The sequence below is a fragment of the Cherax quadricarinatus genome, chromosome 80 (genome assembly GCF_038502225.1).
Source record: "Cherax quadricarinatus isolate ZL_2023a chromosome 80, ASM3850222v1, whole genome shotgun sequence".
Taxonomy (NCBI): domain Eukaryota; kingdom Metazoa; phylum Arthropoda; class Malacostraca; order Decapoda; family Parastacidae; genus Cherax; species Cherax quadricarinatus.
The window spans coordinates 8805699-8823304 of record NC_091371.1 but is presented as its reverse complement, the minus strand read 5'-3'; the positions used below and the strand labels follow the sequence as shown (position 1 = coordinate 8823304).

At 47.7% G+C, this 17606-nt stretch overlaps 1 protein-coding gene across 2 annotated transcripts in view; it reads right to left on the bottom strand.

Moving 5' to 3' along the window:
- unc-13-4A (BAI1 associated protein 3) overlaps positions 1-7672 on the bottom strand; it is a 435667-nt gene extending 427995 nt beyond the window's left edge. For both annotated transcript variants that reach the window (XM_070102093.1, XM_070102094.1), the window contains exon 1: positions 6145-7672. In XM_070102093.1, the coding sequence (XP_069958194.1) occupies positions 6145-6575 (431 nt within the window). In that variant the 5' untranslated portion in view covers positions 6576-7672. The remainder of the gene's footprint in view (positions 1-6144) is intronic.
- Positions 7673-17606: the final 9934 nt, after the last annotated feature.

Below are 17606 nucleotides of genomic sequence, written 5' to 3'. Positions count from 1 at the left end.
ACTCCCGTCGAACTCTACACTAGGTTCTCTGTAAGTTGTCAGCTCCCCAGCTTGTTTCACGTAGTCCTGTTTCAGGATTCACGACTTGATGTGCTCATCTGAATTTGCATTTTAGAAATCAATGTTGTCATCATTTACCTGGGAAAAAACAGTTTCCACGGGTTACATTTATTTTGGACATTTTGTCTCGTGTTTTATAAATGTCCTGAAATTCTGAAGCTCGTATAACTGGAAGTTTAAAAGGACACATCAGTTAACACTAGGATATAGAAAACGTTTCACTCCAGGGACCGAAACGTTTTCTAACAAATATGTCCTAGTGTTTGCTCACGTCTCTTTTTAAATAAATTTGTTGGTATCTATTACCAAGATTTATACCAAAATTGGAAATACCGCATTTTCCGGCATATAAGACGCATTTTCCCCACAAAAAAGTATTGGAAAATCACCCTGCGCCTTATATGCTCAAGGTCAGCGTCAAGGGTAGCCTTTGGGTTACACTTCAGCCTAAAATATCAGGGTCAATTAGTCTTTGAAATATGATTACTAATGTACTTTTCTCGTGCGCCTTATATGCCGGAAAATACGGTAGTACTGAAACAGACTGAGGACTACCATGGATTGAGTCTTTAAGGTTAATCGGAAGTCTGAGGAAGTGGTCGACATGGCGAGAGACACTTAAAATATCTCTTGCTGTCTGCGGTACAACGTTTCTGTTGTACCGTAGCTTCTGTTTTGGTAGGAAGTGGATACGTAACACTGAGTTGTGGATGTGTAAGACACGTCACTGATAAGTGTGACGAGGTGTTTCGCCTGTTCAGTAGGATTCTTCAGTTGAAGAGGAGACAACAGAAGTGTTAGAGATAAGGTAATCAGTCCCTCAGCCTAGTAGCAGATTGATTAGTCTGATATATCGAGATTAAGATGCTGAGGGACTGATTGTCTTATCTCCTACTGTCTTCTGTAAATAGTTCTGCAACTGAGGGACTGATTACCTCCTTTCCCACACATCTTGTTTTCTCTCATTATTTGCCTGCTATCAATACTCCTTAACACCCACTCGTTTTTCTTTTCCACTCCTTCCCCATTCTTTACACTTCTCTGTTGGCACTTGTTTCTTTGAAGATCAAAGCAACACACAGCTGTTTAACGCGGGTAAATGGACACAACTGTGACTGTTGAAACATCTGTTGCAGGGTACGTTTCGCTCATCGGATTTATCAAGCCTCTCTCTCTCACACACACACTAGCTCTCACGCTCTCTCTCTCTCTCTCTCTCTCTCTCTCTCTCTCTCTCTCTCTCTCTCTCTCTCTCTCTCTCTCTCTCACACACACACACACACATACAGGAAGTGGAATACCCTAGCAAGTGATGTAGTGGAGGCAGGAACCATACATAGCTTTAAGACGAGGTATGACAAAGCTCAGGAAGCAGAGAGAGAGAGAGGACCTAGTAGCGATCAGTGAAGAGGCGGGGCCAGGAGCTGAGTCTCGACCCCTGCAACCACAATTAGGTGAGTACAATTAGGTGAGTACACACACACACGCAAGAAGCTCGAGAGAGAGAGAGAGAAAGGGAGAGAGAGAGAGAAAGAGAGGGTACTCACCTAGTTGTGGATCGACCCCTGCAACCCCACAACTAGGTGAGTACACTGTCTCTCTCTCTCTCTCTCTCTCTCTCTCTCTCTCTCTCTCTCTCTCTCTCTCGAGTTTCTTGCTTCTTCAGGAGGACAAATTATCCCTAACAACTTTTTCCATTGTTGGTTGCTGGAAGCTTGATTAAATGGCGAAAAAGTTGCTTTTATTGATTTATAAGAAAAGCAACAACAGAGAAACTCAGTCACTAACTCACCGAGGCTCAGTGCCAGCAACCTCGGCTCGCAACCGAAGGAACCCGGGTTTGACTACCGAGCAGGGCAAGACGTGTGGGCACCTCTCCTTCCACCTTTTGCTTCTGTTCAGCTAGCAATAAATACATGTCTCTTCACCTAACAGTTAACAGGAACGTGTTCACCTAGCAGTAAGTAGGTACCTGGGTGTGACTGTTGTGGGTAGCATCCTGGGATTGCTTGTAAATCTTAAATAGCGTTGGGATTTGAGGATAACTGAAGGACAATCCCGTGACTGGAACAACACACAAATAATCTGCACTAAAACTACCCTCGCTACTTTCTACTACGACTACTACTGCTATTTCTAATATCACTTCCACTACCGGCATTACCAATACTTCTTACTCTTCCTCTCGTGGTCCCGCCCCTGTACCCCTCCGCCTATATATACTGGCTCCCTCACTCTTTTGTGTTAGTGTGACTTTGTAAATGGTCCAAATTGAACCGATACAACATCGTGAGCTTCTCTCTCCTATTTGTATATAGGATAACTGCTCTTAACCTGTAAATAAGGCAGGATTGTGGTTCTTAGCCAGTAAATGAACTGATATAAGATAGCAGCTCTTGGCCTGTAAATGAGCAGAGGCAGGATAGTAGCTCTTGGCCTATAAATGAGCCGAGGCAGGATAGCAGCTCTTAGCCTGTAAATGAGCCGAGGCAGGATAGCAGCTCTTAGCCTGTAAATGAGCCGAGGCAGGATAGCAGCACTTGGCCTATGAGCCGAGGCAGGATAGCAGCTCTTGGCCTATGAGCCGAGGCAGGATAGCAGCTCTTGGCCTATGAGCCGAGGCAGGATAGCAGCTCTTGGCCTATGAGCCGAGGCAGGATAGCAGCTCTTAGCCTGTAAATGAGCCGAGACAGGATAGTATATCTTGGCCTGTAAATGAGCCGAGGCAGGATAGCAGCTCTTGGCCTGTAAATGAGCCGAGACAGGATAGTAGCTCTTGGCCTGTAAATGAGCCGAGGCAGTATAACAAAAGTTAAAAAATAATTCCCTCAGTTTTTCAACACATTCAACATTCCGTGTCAACAACGACGCTTGTGTTTTCCAACATAAACATTTCTTCAGTAACATACTCTCTCGGCTACAATTTAACGTTGTTTGTCGTCTAATTAGTGTGTCTGGGCAAGTCAGGCTTTTAATTGCCATTATTCTGAAAAAACAATAGCATTTGTAGGGAGAGATATACATCCCTTTCAGTATTTGTATATATATAGGCGGGTATATACATAGAAAGATCGCTGTCAACAGGATTGCCAGGGTCCCTGACGTGGCTTCGAGTCCTGCTGACTACGATCTTTCCCTGCATGTACCCGCCTGTTTCTGCGCGGAGCATTGATAAAACATCGCATGTAAGGTTCAGAAGATACAGTAAGAAAATGAAATAGTTTGAAGCCATGCATGGGGCCCACTGGTGCGGCCGGGATGGGAAAGAAACATGGCTTGTAAACCAGGGTGCCCAGGTTTTGAGGCATCTGTAGCCGAGTGGTCTAGAGTTACTTGGGGGACCTTGCCAGCCTCCCCTGACGTGGCTTAGAGTCCTGCTGACTGCGATCTTTCTCTGCATGTATATACACATACACACACACACACACACACACACTAAGAACTCCATTCTCCAACGTGGGGGCAACACCCCCGATCTTCTTTCTATCAACAAATTGGGAGTCTTCCAAATTACATGTCAACATTGCTTTTCAGAGGTCACGTTTTGTGGTGTGTGTGTGTGTGTGTGTGTGTACTCACCTAATTGTAGTTGCAGGGGTCGAGACTCAGCTCCTGTGTGTGTGTGTGTGTGTGTGTGTGTGTGTGTGTGTGTGTGTGTGTGTGTGTGTGTGTGTGTGTGTTTGAAAGAAAAGATGATAAATGTTAACATACGAGAGGATAAAGGGGACACCAGCAGCACCTTTAGACAAAGAATCGCCATAGAGATGTTAGGAAGAACTTTCTTCTTTGCTCAGGCTGGTTGAAAGTGGAACGACTTGGATGAAAAAATACACAGTTTCAAAAATAGATACAAATTTCAGAATTAAACAATTCAGAAACAAGTACCTTAAGAGAGGGGGAGGGGCCAGGAGCTGAAACTCAACCCCCACCAACACAAATCAGTGAGTGCACACACACACACACACGATATCTTAATAAGGAATCATTCAGGACCCTGTACACCGTGTATGTTAGGCCCATATTGGAGTATGCGGCACCAGTTTGGAACCCACACCTAGCCAACCACGTGAAGAAACTAGAGAAAGTGCAAAGGTTTGCAACAAGACTAGTCCCAGAGCTAAGAGGTATGTCCTACGAGGAGAGGTTAAGGGAAATCAACCTGACGACACTGGAGGACAGGAGAGATAGGGGGGACATGATAACGACTTACAAAATACTGAGAGGAATTGACAAGGTGGACAAAGACAGGATGTTCCAGAGATTGGACACAGCAACAAGGGGACACAGTTGGAAGTTGAAGACACAGATGAATCAAAGGGATGTTAGGAAGTATTTCTTCAGCCACAGAGTAGTCAGGAAGTGGAATAGTTTGGGAAGCGATGTAGTGGAGTCAGGATCCATACATAGCTTTAAGCAGAGGTACGATAAAGCTCATGGTTCAGGGAGAGTGACCTAGTAGCGACCAGTGAAGAGGCGGGGGCCAGGAGCTTGGACTCGACCCCTGCAACCTCAACTAGGTGAGTACAACTAGGTGAGTACAAGCAGGGATAACAGGGAAGGCACGACAATGGATCAGGGAATACTTGTCAGGAAGACAGCAGCGAGTCATGGTACGTGGCGAGGTGTCAGAGTGGGCACCTGTGACCAGCGGGGTCCTCCAGGGGTCTGTCCTAGGACCAGTGCTGTTTCTGGTATTTGTGAACGACATGACAGAAGGAATAAACTCTGAGGTGTCCCTGTTTGCAGATGACGTGAAGTTGATGAGAAGAATTCATTCGATCGAAGACCAGGCAGAACTACAAAGGGATCTGGACAGGCTGCAGACCTGGTCCAGCAATTGGCTCCTGGAGTTCAATCCCACCAAGTGCAGTCATGAAGATTGGGGAAGAGCAAAGAAGACTGCAGACGGAGTACAGTCTAGGGGGCCAGAGACTACAAACCTCACTCAAGGAAAAAGATCTTGGGATGAGTATAACACCAGGCACATCTCCTGAAGCGCACATCAACCAAATAACTGCTGCAGCATATGGGCGCCTAGCAAACCTCAGAACAGCATTCCGACATCTTAATAAGGAATCGTTCAGGACCCTGTACACCGTGTACGTTAGGCCCATAATGGAGTATGCGGCACCAGTTTGGAACCCACACCTAGCCAAGCACGTAAAGAAACTAGAGAAAGTGCAAAGGTTTGCCACAAGACTAGTCCCAGAGCTAAGAGGTATGTCCTACGAGGAGAGGTTAAGGGAAATCAACCTGACGACACTAGAGGACAGGAGAGATAGGGGGACATGATAACGACATACAAAATACTGAGAGGATTTGACAAGGTGGACAAAGACAGGATGTTCCAGAGATGGGACACAGCAACAAGGGGACACAGTTGGAAGTTGAAGACACAGATGAATCACAGGGATGTTAGGAAGTATTTCTTCAGCCACAGAGTAGTCAGTAAGTGGAATAGTATGGGAAGCGATGTAGTGGAGGCAGGATCCATACATAGCTTTAAGCAGAGGTATGATAAAGCTCACGGTTCAGGGAGAGTGACCTAGTAGCAACCAGTGAAGAGGCGGGCCAGGAGCTAGGACTCGACCCCTGCAACCTCAACTAGGTAAGTACAACTAGGTGAGTACACACACACACATGAATTTGTGGTCGTGCGTAGTTTGTAATTAATAATAATAATAACAATAATAATAATAATAATAATAATAATAATAATAATAATAATAATAACAATAATAACAATAACAATAACAATAACAATAACAATAATAATAATAATAATAATAACAATAATAATAACAATAATAACAATAATAACAATAATAACAATAATAATAATAATAATAATAATAATAATAATATGCAACACGTACGTTTTCTAATCATAATTTTAGAGATCTCTCAAATAATTAAACTTCTATTTATAAAGTGACCTAGATGGTAGTGTGGGCGTGGTGGTAGTGTGGGCGTGGTGGTAGTGTGGGCGTGGTGGTAGTGTGGGCGTGGTGGTAGAGTGGGTGTGGTGGTAGTGTGGGTGTGGTGGTAATAAGGGCGTGGTGGTAGTGTGGGCGTGGTACTCACCAGGTCTGGCTGGGGTCATACTCTGGCCAGTAGGTGAAGCGATCGCCACACTGTAGCACTGGCAGGGGGCGCCGCTCCCTCTCCCTCTTCACCACCTGCTGTTGCATGGGCGGAGGCGGAGGATGCAGCATCTGGTTCATGAAGCTCTTGGCCCGCCCCTGTGGGCGTGGTGCTGCCCCCACCCCACTCCCAGGCGTGGGCACCAACCTCGGCCCCAGGCGTGGATTGGGCGAGCCTCCTGGGCGGTGGTGGTAGTGATACCCACCCACTGCAGTGGTGGTAGTGGTGGTAGTAGTGGTGGTGGCAGTAGTGATATCGTTGCTTCCCCCACCACTGCTGTTCTCCCTGCCGAAGGGGAACCTCTTAGGTGAGAGGGAGAGGGTGTTGGTGACGCCGGCTACCACCTGCTGTAGGGAATTTAGGAAACTCATCCTTGCATCTGAGGCTCCTCCTCTCAGACTTACTCCTGTCAATGTAATCCTCGAAAACTCTCTGAATCGCTCGCTCTGCGTTGCTGCCTGTAAAAAACTAGATGAATCGCAAGTTGGTCACACAAATCCCACAGCTACGATACTTTTTTGGTTTTCGAGCAGTCTTTGAAGATGGGATGGCTGAGTAGAGAGGATTGAGAACTGCCGCGTGACAAAAAAAAAAAAAAAACACTTTGAGCTCTGTGTATATATAATAATATATATTATTTTCAACACCTGTCGATCACTGAGCCTCTTTGAGTTGAGCCAGCGTGAACGAGTTTATTTGGGATGATTTCTAGAGGCCTTGACCAGGTCTCTTCGCGAGCCAGCCTACTCATGAAGATCCTGGAGGCCTAAACAGCGTTCCTGTATGAAACAGCCTACTCAGAAGGGACCCCAAAGGCCTACACCAGGTCCCTGTGTGAGCGAGGCTACTCCAGGATGATAGTGAAGGCCTACGCCACGTCCCTCTATGTCACAGGCAACACCAGTGCCTGAAATACCTGGCACTGCCCTAACACTGCTAGCGAGGGTGTTCTGGGCCTGGTGCAGCATGCGGCTGCTGCTGCTACAGTGCCAGTGGTGCCTCACATCACAGCCACCTTCCTAAACTCCACCTGTTGTTCCACCAACACGCAGACAGCGCGCGCGTGCCTCTGAACACCCCTGCTACAGGTCTGTCTGCACAGGGGTCCTATGACACTGTACCCGGGGGCATCACAGGGTTCCACGGGGGAGGACACAGGGGGAGAGTAGGGGAGGAATCGAGGGAAAAGGGCGCCCCACTCAGCAGGTGAGGGGCGGCACTAGTGGGGAGTTGGGGAGAGCGGAGACATGACTGGGTGTTGCTGGTGTGGACGTTGTGGTGGCGCGACCAGCACTGACAACCACACACCCCATCGCACCTGGTCACGAGCTGGCGTATACGCAAGCGTAACTCCCCTTCCTGGCCATACCTCGTCCCACCTATCACCGGTGACGAGTTACACTACTCTTCGTCCCATCACGTACCCGTAACGAGCTGCTGTATCGGCAAGAGTAACTCTTCCAGTACCTCGTCCCACCCCCCACTAACTCGCGTACCTACGCAGAGGTAGGGCGTTCGTCTGAAAGCCGAAATGTTCCGGGACGAAATCTAGGCCGATATATAGGTCCCTAGCGCCTAGTTGTCAACAGTATCCTGAGAATTAGTAGTCTTACCCCCCTCCCCCCGCCCCCAAAAAAAAACCAGTGCAAAGCCACAATGATTGGCTTTCTTGGGTTATCCTGGCGTTACCAGGTCTTTGTTGTTACTGTTTTTTGCTAACGACCTCCCTCGCTCGGAGTGAATTCCCAGTTCCTGCAACTGATCCTATCCTTTCTTTTCTCGTAACGAAGAAGACTCGATCCTCCGGCATCCAAGACAGGTGAATATGTCCTGAGCCGGCCGTAGCATCGGGTACTGCCGTAGCTCAGTGGTGAACTCCACGGCTCTTATCACTTAAGGTTCAGGGTTCAAACCTCAGGCAGGAAAAGTCTCTCCCTTTAATTGGATTAAACTTGATTGCCTCCCATATCCACAAGAGTTGTATGAACTTTACGGATTTAGCGCTTCCCCCATGACTAGAATATTAGTCATCAATTCGACGAAGCATTGTGATAATATAATGATCTACGAAAATGTCACTGAGCGAGATTATAACTTTGCGAACCCAACACTAAACGAACGAGTCACTTAACGAATCCACAAAACGAACCAGTTAATGAATCCACATAACACACCCATCACTTAACGAATCTATTCACTTGCTGATTCCAGTCACTTGCCGAGTCCAGTCACTTGCCGAGTCCAGTCACTTGCCGAGTCCAGTCACTTGCCGATTCCAGTCACTTGCCGATTCCAGTCACTTGCCGATTCCAGTCACTTGCCGATTCCAGTCACTTGCCGAGTCCAGTCACTTGCCGAGTCCAGTCACTTGCCGAGTCCAGTCACTTGCCGAGTCCAGTCACTTGCCGAGTCCAGTCACTTGCCGAGTCCAGTCACTTGCCGATTCCAGTCACTTGCCGAGTCCACTCATTTGCCGAGTCCAGTTACTTGCCGAACCCGTCACACCACTTGACAAACCCACCACCTTCCACATTCCTCACTTTATGGAAGCCAACAGGTTACAAAGTCATAACTTGAGGAAGCCAGTGGTGTACCAAGTCTTGTATAACTTTCTCGGTGTTGCACTCTGGTCACCAGTAACTCACCCACCTCACGCACTCTTCCTGGAACTCTCACCACACACTGCTGTATAATAAACTTGATTACCATGAACGTATTTCTGGGCCCTATAATTTTCATAAGCAGGTATTTATCGTGATGTTAATGAGTGTACGGAGGAGGCACACGCATGCGTGAGTACGAGTGTGTACTCACCTAGACGTACTCACCTAGACGTACTCACCTAGACGTACTCACCTAGATGTACTCACCTAGATGTACTAGTTTTTTTAGTTTGTTACTAGAATAGCGAACGGAGTATCGAGCCGCCGCCACTCCTTGCTCTGTATGACCCATACGGGTTTTCCGACTCCCAGTGAATATAATAAATATTGCATTCTTGAAAAGGATCGTACCCTCTCTCCAAACTGTGTATATGCTCTTTCCACCACATCTTCGCCTTACATTTTCGCCTCGTTCTACTCATTAATTACCGTCATACACGAAACCCTAAACCCATTTGCATTTTAAATTCCCCTACTAGTGCCTGTATTTCCATCTTCGTCTCTTTGCTAGTCGCTTTGCATCGTCTGCAAACAGACTTCGATCCCCTTTTGCTTCACAGCATCTGAAAACCCAAGATGCGTAGGATTCGATCCCTTTCTGGCAGGCCAATTGCATATATTGCTGTTGGTTACACCAGAAGTGACAACAACAAAAGGATTTGCCACAGACTAGTCCAAAACTCCCAGCAAATTAAAAAACAATTGTGCATTGCTATTGGATTCTCTTTACATCAGTTTTCGCCATCAGAATTGGCGAAGCAAATGACAAACGTTTGCCAGTAGCATGAACTCGTTTTATTAATAATTGCTAAATTCAAAGAAATTTTGATAATAGATGGGTTGCAGAAGTTTTTGGAATCAACATGGGCAATTTATAAGAATTTTTTAGTAAGTAATTTAAGGCAGTTCGATATAATTGGGCAATTTTTCTTGTGTTCCCACCTGTTGTAATGGTAACACCGTTTTTTTTTTTTTACAAATTAGCGTCCCATCTGTGTTCTAGCGTCCCATCTGTGTTTTAGCGTCCCAGCTGTTCTAGCGTCCCAGCTGTGTTCTAGCGTCCCATCTGTTTTTGCGTCCCAGCTGTGTTCTAGCGTCCCAGATGTGTTCTAGCGTCCCAACTGTGTTCTAGCGTCCCAGCGTCTTTACGCGAAAAAAGATTTACACTGTGCTTGCATTGTTAGGAGAATGTTACAAAAATAACCCGCACACAGAAGCTTATGACAACGCTTCGCTGCGACTAAAACCATTTACAAGTCACACTGACACACGAAGGTGAGGGGGTCATAACCTTCTCTCTTCCCTATGCAGTAGCGGAGCTACATTTTCGGGGCCCCGGAGCTTAATCTGTTATGGGGGCCCCTTCGCAACCCCTTCTCGTACAGTAGACCCAAATTTTTAAAGCAATGTGGGCTAAAGTCTCTTCTGGGGCCCCTTCGGGATTAGGGGCCCTGAGGCTTAAGGGGCACGTCAATTCCCCAGTTTTCTAATATCCCTTCCCCTATAATCTACCTTATCCATAATTATTATCGCATTAAAATATAAAAAATATATAAAAAATTATTATCGCATTTGCTTTGTCTGCTTTCGTGAGGAAAAGTCCAGGATCTTTCCTTAATTCATGGTATAATTTAAGAAATCTTTGAGAACAATTATGTTGCAGAGGTGTGAGCTGGTAACCAAGCCACGGAGCGGGTGACTAGTGAACACGGTCATCAACATACATGTAATGAAGATAGAATTGCCGAAAATATTAGGTAAAAAGGACAAGTGCCACTAATGTGACATTTTATTGTGGCAACGTTTCGGTCTCCAGGAGCTTTGTCATAGTTTGTGGAAGAGAGTTGTGTGTGACTAAGGCAGCACAGCAACTTAAGGCATCATGGCTGCCTTCAAGACGAGGCTTTGATTGTGATCTAAATAAGGGTTCTTGGGGGAACGCAAAGGATAATGATTTGGAAATAGGCAATTTCCCCATGGTGCAGAGGAGCGTGTTGCTGTTGCATGACTTTGACACTGATAGCATATGTGATTTATCGAGAGGCGGAGATACGAACCGAGTCCTCAGCAAGGATGGTCTGAGTACTCCTTCTCCTCTCCAGGTACTCATGTGAGCTGCGCCTGGCTCTTAAAAACTACTCGGGTAATCATACCATTCATTTGGTGTTTACCTGGAGTTTACCTGGAGAGAGTTCCGGTGTGTGACCAGGCCTCCTGGTGGATCAGAGCCTGATCAACCAGGCTGTTGCTGCTGGCTGCACGCAAACCAACGTACGAGCCACAGCCCGGCTGGTCAGGAACCGACTTTAGGTGCTTGTCCAGTGCCAGCTTGAAGACTGCCAGTGGTCTATTGGTAATCCCCCTTATGTATGCTGGGAGGCAGTTGAACAGTCTCAGGCCCCTGACACTTATTGTATTGTCTCTTAATGTGCTAGTGACACCCCTGCTTTTCATTGGGGGGATGTTGCATCGTCTGCCAAGTCTTTTGCTTTCGTAGTGAGTGATTTTCGTGTGCAAGTTCGGTACTAGTCCCTCTAGGATTTTCCAGGTGTATATAATCATGTATCTCTCCCACCTGCATTCCAGGGAATACAGGTTCAGGAACCTCAAGCGCTCCCAGTAATTAAGGTGTTTTATCTCCGTTATGCGCGCCGTGAAGGTTCTCTGTACATTTTCTAGGTCAGCAATTTCACCTGCCTTGAAAGGTGCTGTTAGTGGGGATTTAGCCTGGTCCCTTCGATTGTGAGAAGAGTATAATTCATATCCATAATATGATGTCGGTGGGTTATTATATTCATGGCGGAGTGCCAGAGCCGAATTAAGGTTTTGTAGGCCCCTAGGCTACAGGTACTGTGAGGCCCCTAGGCTACAGGTACTGTGAGGCCCCTAGGCTACAGGTACTGTGAGGTCCCTGGGGTACAGGTACTGTGAGGCTCCTAGGCTACAGGTACTGTGAGGCCCCTGAGCTACAGGTACTGTGAGGTCCCTGGGGTACAGGTACTGTGAGGTCCCTGGGCTACAGGTACTGTGAGGCCCCTAGGCTACAGGTACTGTGAGGCCCCTGGGCTACAGGCACTGTGAGGCCCCTGGGCTACAGGTACTGTGAGGCCCCTGGGCTACAGGTACTGTGAGGGCCCTGGGCTACAGGTACTGTGAGGCCCCTAGGCTACAGGTACTGTGAGGCCGCTAGGCTACAGGTACTGTGAGGCCGCTAGGCTACAGGTACTGAGCTCCTGTGAGGCCCCTGGGCTACAGCTGTGAGGCCGCTAGGCTACAGGTACTGTGAGGCCGCCTGGCTACAGGTACTGTGAGGCCCCTGGGCTACAGGTACTGTGAGGCCCCTAGGGTACTGTGAGGCTACAGGTACTGTGAGGCCCCTGACAGCTACAGGTACTGTGAGGCCCCTGAGCTACAGGTACTGTGAGGCCCCTGGGCTACAGGTACTGTGAGGCCCCTGGGTTACAGATACTGTGAGGCCCCTGAGCTACAGGTACTGTGAGGCCCCTGGGCTACAGGTACTGTGAGGCCCCTGGGCTACAGGTACTGTGAGGCCCCTGAGCTACAGGTACTGTGAGGCCCCTGGGCTACAGGTACTGTGAGGCCCCTGAGCTACAGGTACTGTGAGGCCCCTGAGCTACAGGTACTGTGAGGCCCCTGAGCTACAGGTACTGTGAGGCCCCTGGGCTACAGGTACTGTGAGGCCCCTGAGCTACAGGTACTGTGAGGCCCCTGAGCTACAGGTACTGTGAGGCCCCTGAGCTACAGGTACTGTGAGGGCCCTGGGCTACAGGTACTGTGAGGGCCCTGGGCTACAGGTACTGTGAGGCCCCTGGGCTACAGGTACTGTGAGGCCCCTGGGCTACAGGTTCTGTGAGGCCCCTGGGCTACAGGTACTGTGAGGTCCCTGGGCTACAGGTACTGTGAGCCCCCTGGGCTACAGGTACTGTGAGGCCCCTGGGCTACAGGTACTGTGAGGCCCCTGGGCTACAGGTACTGTGAGGGCCCTGGGCTACAGGTACTGTGAGGCCCCTAGGCTACAGGTTCTGTGAGGCCCCTAGGCTACAGGTACTGTGAGGCCCCTGAGCTCCCTGAGCTACAGGTACTGTGAGGCCCCTAGGCTACAGGTACTGTGAGGCCCCTGAGTTACAGGTACTGTGAGGCCCCTGGGCTACATGTACTGTGAGGCTCCTGGGCTACAGGTACTGTGAGGTCCCTGGGCTACAGGTACTGTGAGCCCCCTGAGCTACAGGTACTGTGAGGGCCCTGAGCTACAGGTACTGTGAGGCCCCTGGGCTAGAGGTACTGTGAGGCCCCTGAGCTACAGGTACTGTGAGGCCATGGAGCTACAGGTACTGTGAGGCCCCTGGGCTACAGGTACTGTGAGGCCCCTTGGCTACAGGTACTGTGAGGACGCTAGGCTACAGGTACTGTGAGGCCGCTAGGCTACAGGTACTGTGAGGCCGCTAGGCTACAGGTACTGTGAGGCCGCCAGGCTACAGGTACTGTGAGGCCGCTAGGCTACAGGTACTGTGAGGCCGCCAGGCTACAGGTACTGTGAGGCCGCCAGGCTACAGGTACTGTGAGGCCGCTAGGCTACAGGTACTGTGAGGCCCCTGATTTACAGGTACTGTGAGGCCCCTGGGCTACAGGTGCTGTGAGGCTCCTGGGCTACAGGTACTGTGAGGCCCCTGGCTACAGGTACTGTGAGGCCCCTGGGCTACAGGTACTGTGAGCCCCCTGGGCTACAGGTACTGTGAGGTCCCTGGGCTACAGGTACTGTGAGGCCCCTGGCTACAGGTACTGTGAGGCCCCTGGGCTACAGGTACTGTGAGGCCCCTAAGCTACAGGTACTGTGAGGCCCCTGGGCTACAGGCACTGTGAGGCCCCTGGGCTACAGGTACTGTGAGGCCCCTGGGCTACAGGTACTGTGAGGCCCCTGGGCTACAGGTACTGTGAGGCTCCTGGGCTACAGGTACTGTGAGGCCCCTGGCTACAGGTACTGTGAGGCCCCTGGGCTACAGGTACTTTGAGGCCCCTAAGCTACAGGTACTGTGAGGCCCCTGGGCTATAGGTACTTTGAGGCCCCTGGGCTACAGGTACTGTGAGGCCCCTAAGCTACAGGTACTGTGAGGCCCCTGAGCTACAGGTACTGTGACGCCTCTGGGCTACAAGTACTGTGAGGCCCCTGGGCTACAGGTACTGTGAGGCCCCTGGGCTACAGGTACTGTGAGGCCCCTGGGCTACAGGTACTGTGAGGCCCCTGGGCTACAGGTACTGTGAGGCCTCTGGGCTACAAGTACTGTGAGGCCCCTGGGCTACAGGTACTGTGAGGCCCCTGGGCTACAGGTACTGTGAGGCCTCAAGTGTTATTTTTTTTTTTTTTAAAGTTAAAGAAATATTAAATTTATTTTTACAAAGTTTACCACTATTAAGATTCCAATATTTGCTTTGTGTAATTTCTGGGAAACAATTATCGCCAAAACGTCAGTGAATTGTAAATTGAGAACAAGTCTGGAGGGCTGCAGACATGTTCTCAACATGTCTGGAGGGCTCCAGGCATGTTCTCAACATGTCTGGAGGGCTCCAGGCATGTTCTCAACATGTCTGGAGGGCTCCAGGCATGGTCTCAACATGTCTGGAGGGCTCCAGGCATGTTCTCAACATGTCTGGAGGGCTCCAGGCATGTTCTCAGCATGTCTGGAGGGCTGCAGCTCTTAAAGCCCATGGCTTAATCCGGCCCTGGGGAGCGCTAAACCGTACAGGGTCATACATCGAATAAGGGAATGGGAGACATTTAGGTTCAATCCAAGGAATTGAAACAGGTCCAGTTTCTAAGATCAAGAGCCCCTCACCATCATCAAGGAACCTCCCTTGAGAGGACAATGTTGATGGGGATCAAGCTCCGGCTCCTGGACTGTGCTTCCTATCACCACCATTGGGATACTTCCCTACGTATAAATCATGATTTACTAGCCTCATTACATACCTCTGCACTTTCTCTTGTTTCTTAACTTCCTGTTTATCGGGTGTGGGTTCCACACTGGTGCTGCGTACTCAAAGATGGACCTTGATATATGTTATATCAAGAGCCAAAAATGACTGACTAGTCATATTTCTGGAGGCTAATCTTTGATTTGCTAGACGAGCATTAACTAAAAGCTATTCGTCTCGTGTACTCACCTATTTGTGGTTGCAGGGGTCGAATCACAGCTCCTGTTTTGTGCTTCTCGTAACAAACATACACCAAAAAGGTTTATCTAGTTTAAAGGATATCCCTCACTGGGACCACTTATAGAGACAGAGGAATATTTATAGTTTTAACTGGTTTATTAACGTCATTATTAATCACAATGCTTCCATTATTTCTTAATGATAAGCAAGACTACTTATACCATAACAATTACGAGTAGATTATTATTATAATCAAAAAAGAAGCGCTAAGCCACAAGGGCTATACAGCCCTGCGATTACGAGTAGAGATAATTATCTTTAAAAATAAAGTGTTATCCGGATAACTTGTTATATATTCACAAAAGGAAACAGTCATAGATTTTCTAGACTCGATCACAACGAGTCAAAAGAGATATACACAGGTGTTTATAAATTGAAATGCAATATTAAGTGAACTAAGGTTCAGTAGTGTTTCACGCCATTGATCATACTTCTGTAATCAAATTATCACTGAAAACTGTCAAGCAGAGTTCAGGACCAATTTTGAGGGGTATCCTACTTAATCTTCTGGAGTAATAATTAATTAGTGGAGATTCACAAATTTTTGTTCCTCACTGGGTGAGATTGCTTCTGTGGAGTGATATACTTTGATTTCATTGTATTTCATTGTATTTCATTGTATTTGTGATCTGTAGTATGAAGGTCACTAGGGCAGTGGCTGCATTCTGGAGTGACGAGGATGTTGGAGTGGGAGGGCAGTCTGTGATGACAGCACACTTCTGGATTATTATTATTATTATAATCAAAGGGGAAGCGCTAAACCCGTAAGATTATACAGCGCCCGGGGGGGGGGGATGTGGAAGGCATTCAGGCTTAATTCGGGGAACTGGAGCACAGTTCCAATTCCCTAAATCAAGAGCCCCTCACCAACATCAAGGAACCTTCCATGAGGGGAGCACAGTTCCAATTCCCTAAATCAAGAGCCCCTCACCAACATCAAGGAACCTTCCATGAGGGGAGCACAGTTCCAATTCCCTAAATCAAGAGCCCCTCACCAACATCAAGGAACCTTCCATGAGGGGAGCACAGTTCCAATTCCCTAAATCAAGAGCCCCTCACCAACATCAAGGAACCTTCCATGAGGGGCCACACTTCTGGAAAGATGGCGATTGAATGAATGATGGCAAATATGATTTCTTCTTTGGGTCACCCTGTGTTAGCACAAGATAGCTATCAGGTTAAAAAAAAAAAAAAAAAAAAAAAAAAAAAGTCATGGCAGTAGAACCTTGTGTCACTGTCACTGTCACTGCCCCTGACACTGATGTCATCACCGCTGATGTCATTACCTCTATTGCTGCTACTATGAAAAAATCCTCTTCAAGACTTACATCTTTAATGTAATCATCCTCTTGATTTCTAAGCTTTTTCAGATGTGCTGTACCAACTATGACTTATTTGTCAGCACTTTTGTGTTTCTTTTTACCATCCCTTTTCATCTCTGTTGTGTAGCACTGTGTGACTCTTTCCGTGAATATAATAAGTAGTCTGAATAAATTAGTTTCGAAAGAGATGGGGTAACTTTATGTATAACTTCCCTATTTTTGAAAATGGGAAGGGATAGGCTGGCCTCAGACCAGGCCACGGGGGCGTTGACCCCCGAAATCCTCTCCAGGTATACTATTTATGGCTGTATGAGTTATGGGTTTAGCACGTCATATAAATATAAAAATAAAGAAAGAACTCTTGAGGTATTGAAGCGAGTTATAGAAGGATGGAAGAGAGTTGTAAGTGTGTGAGAGATATACACGGGAGTGCATCGTAGTTGGACCAAGTGTTGTACAAGTCATACAGGTCTAGCGCTTTTTCTGAAAATAATCCCCTCAAGGGAGGTTCCTTGACGCTGGTGAGGGGCTCTTGATCTAGGGAATTGGATCTGTGCTCCAGTTCCCCTAATTGAGCCTGAATATCTTCCATCCCCCCACATGCACTGTATAATCCTACGGGTTTAGTGCTCCCTATGATTATAATAATAATATGATAAAAATAATAATGGGGCAAAGATCCAACCAGGGTACCACAAGGATCAGTTGTAAGGTCAGTACTGTTTCTGGTTTACATAAACGACATATCAGATGGGATTCAGTGAGATATACAGAATCTCTGCTCATTGATGATGCAAAGCTAATGAGGAGAATACCAGCAGATGACGATGGCTGTAATTGGAGCTGGACAAAGTGGAGGGTTGGTCAGCTTAGTTGCTTGAATTTCACCGGAGCAGATGCAAGGTTATGAAGATTGGGGAAGGGGCCAGAAGACCGGACACGGAGTATAGATTTAGGGAACACAGGCTGCAGACCTCACCCAAAGTGAAAGACCTTAGAGTAAGTATAGTGCCTAGCATATCACCAGAGGCTCATATCAGCTGAATAACCTCTTCAGCCTATACCTGCTTTTGCAAATGTCAGGAATGTCGACCGTCATTCCTAGTGCTTTATACAATATGTCAGGCCCACCCTGGAGTATGCAGTACTTACATGAAATCAACACCTGGGGAAGCATGTTAAGAAA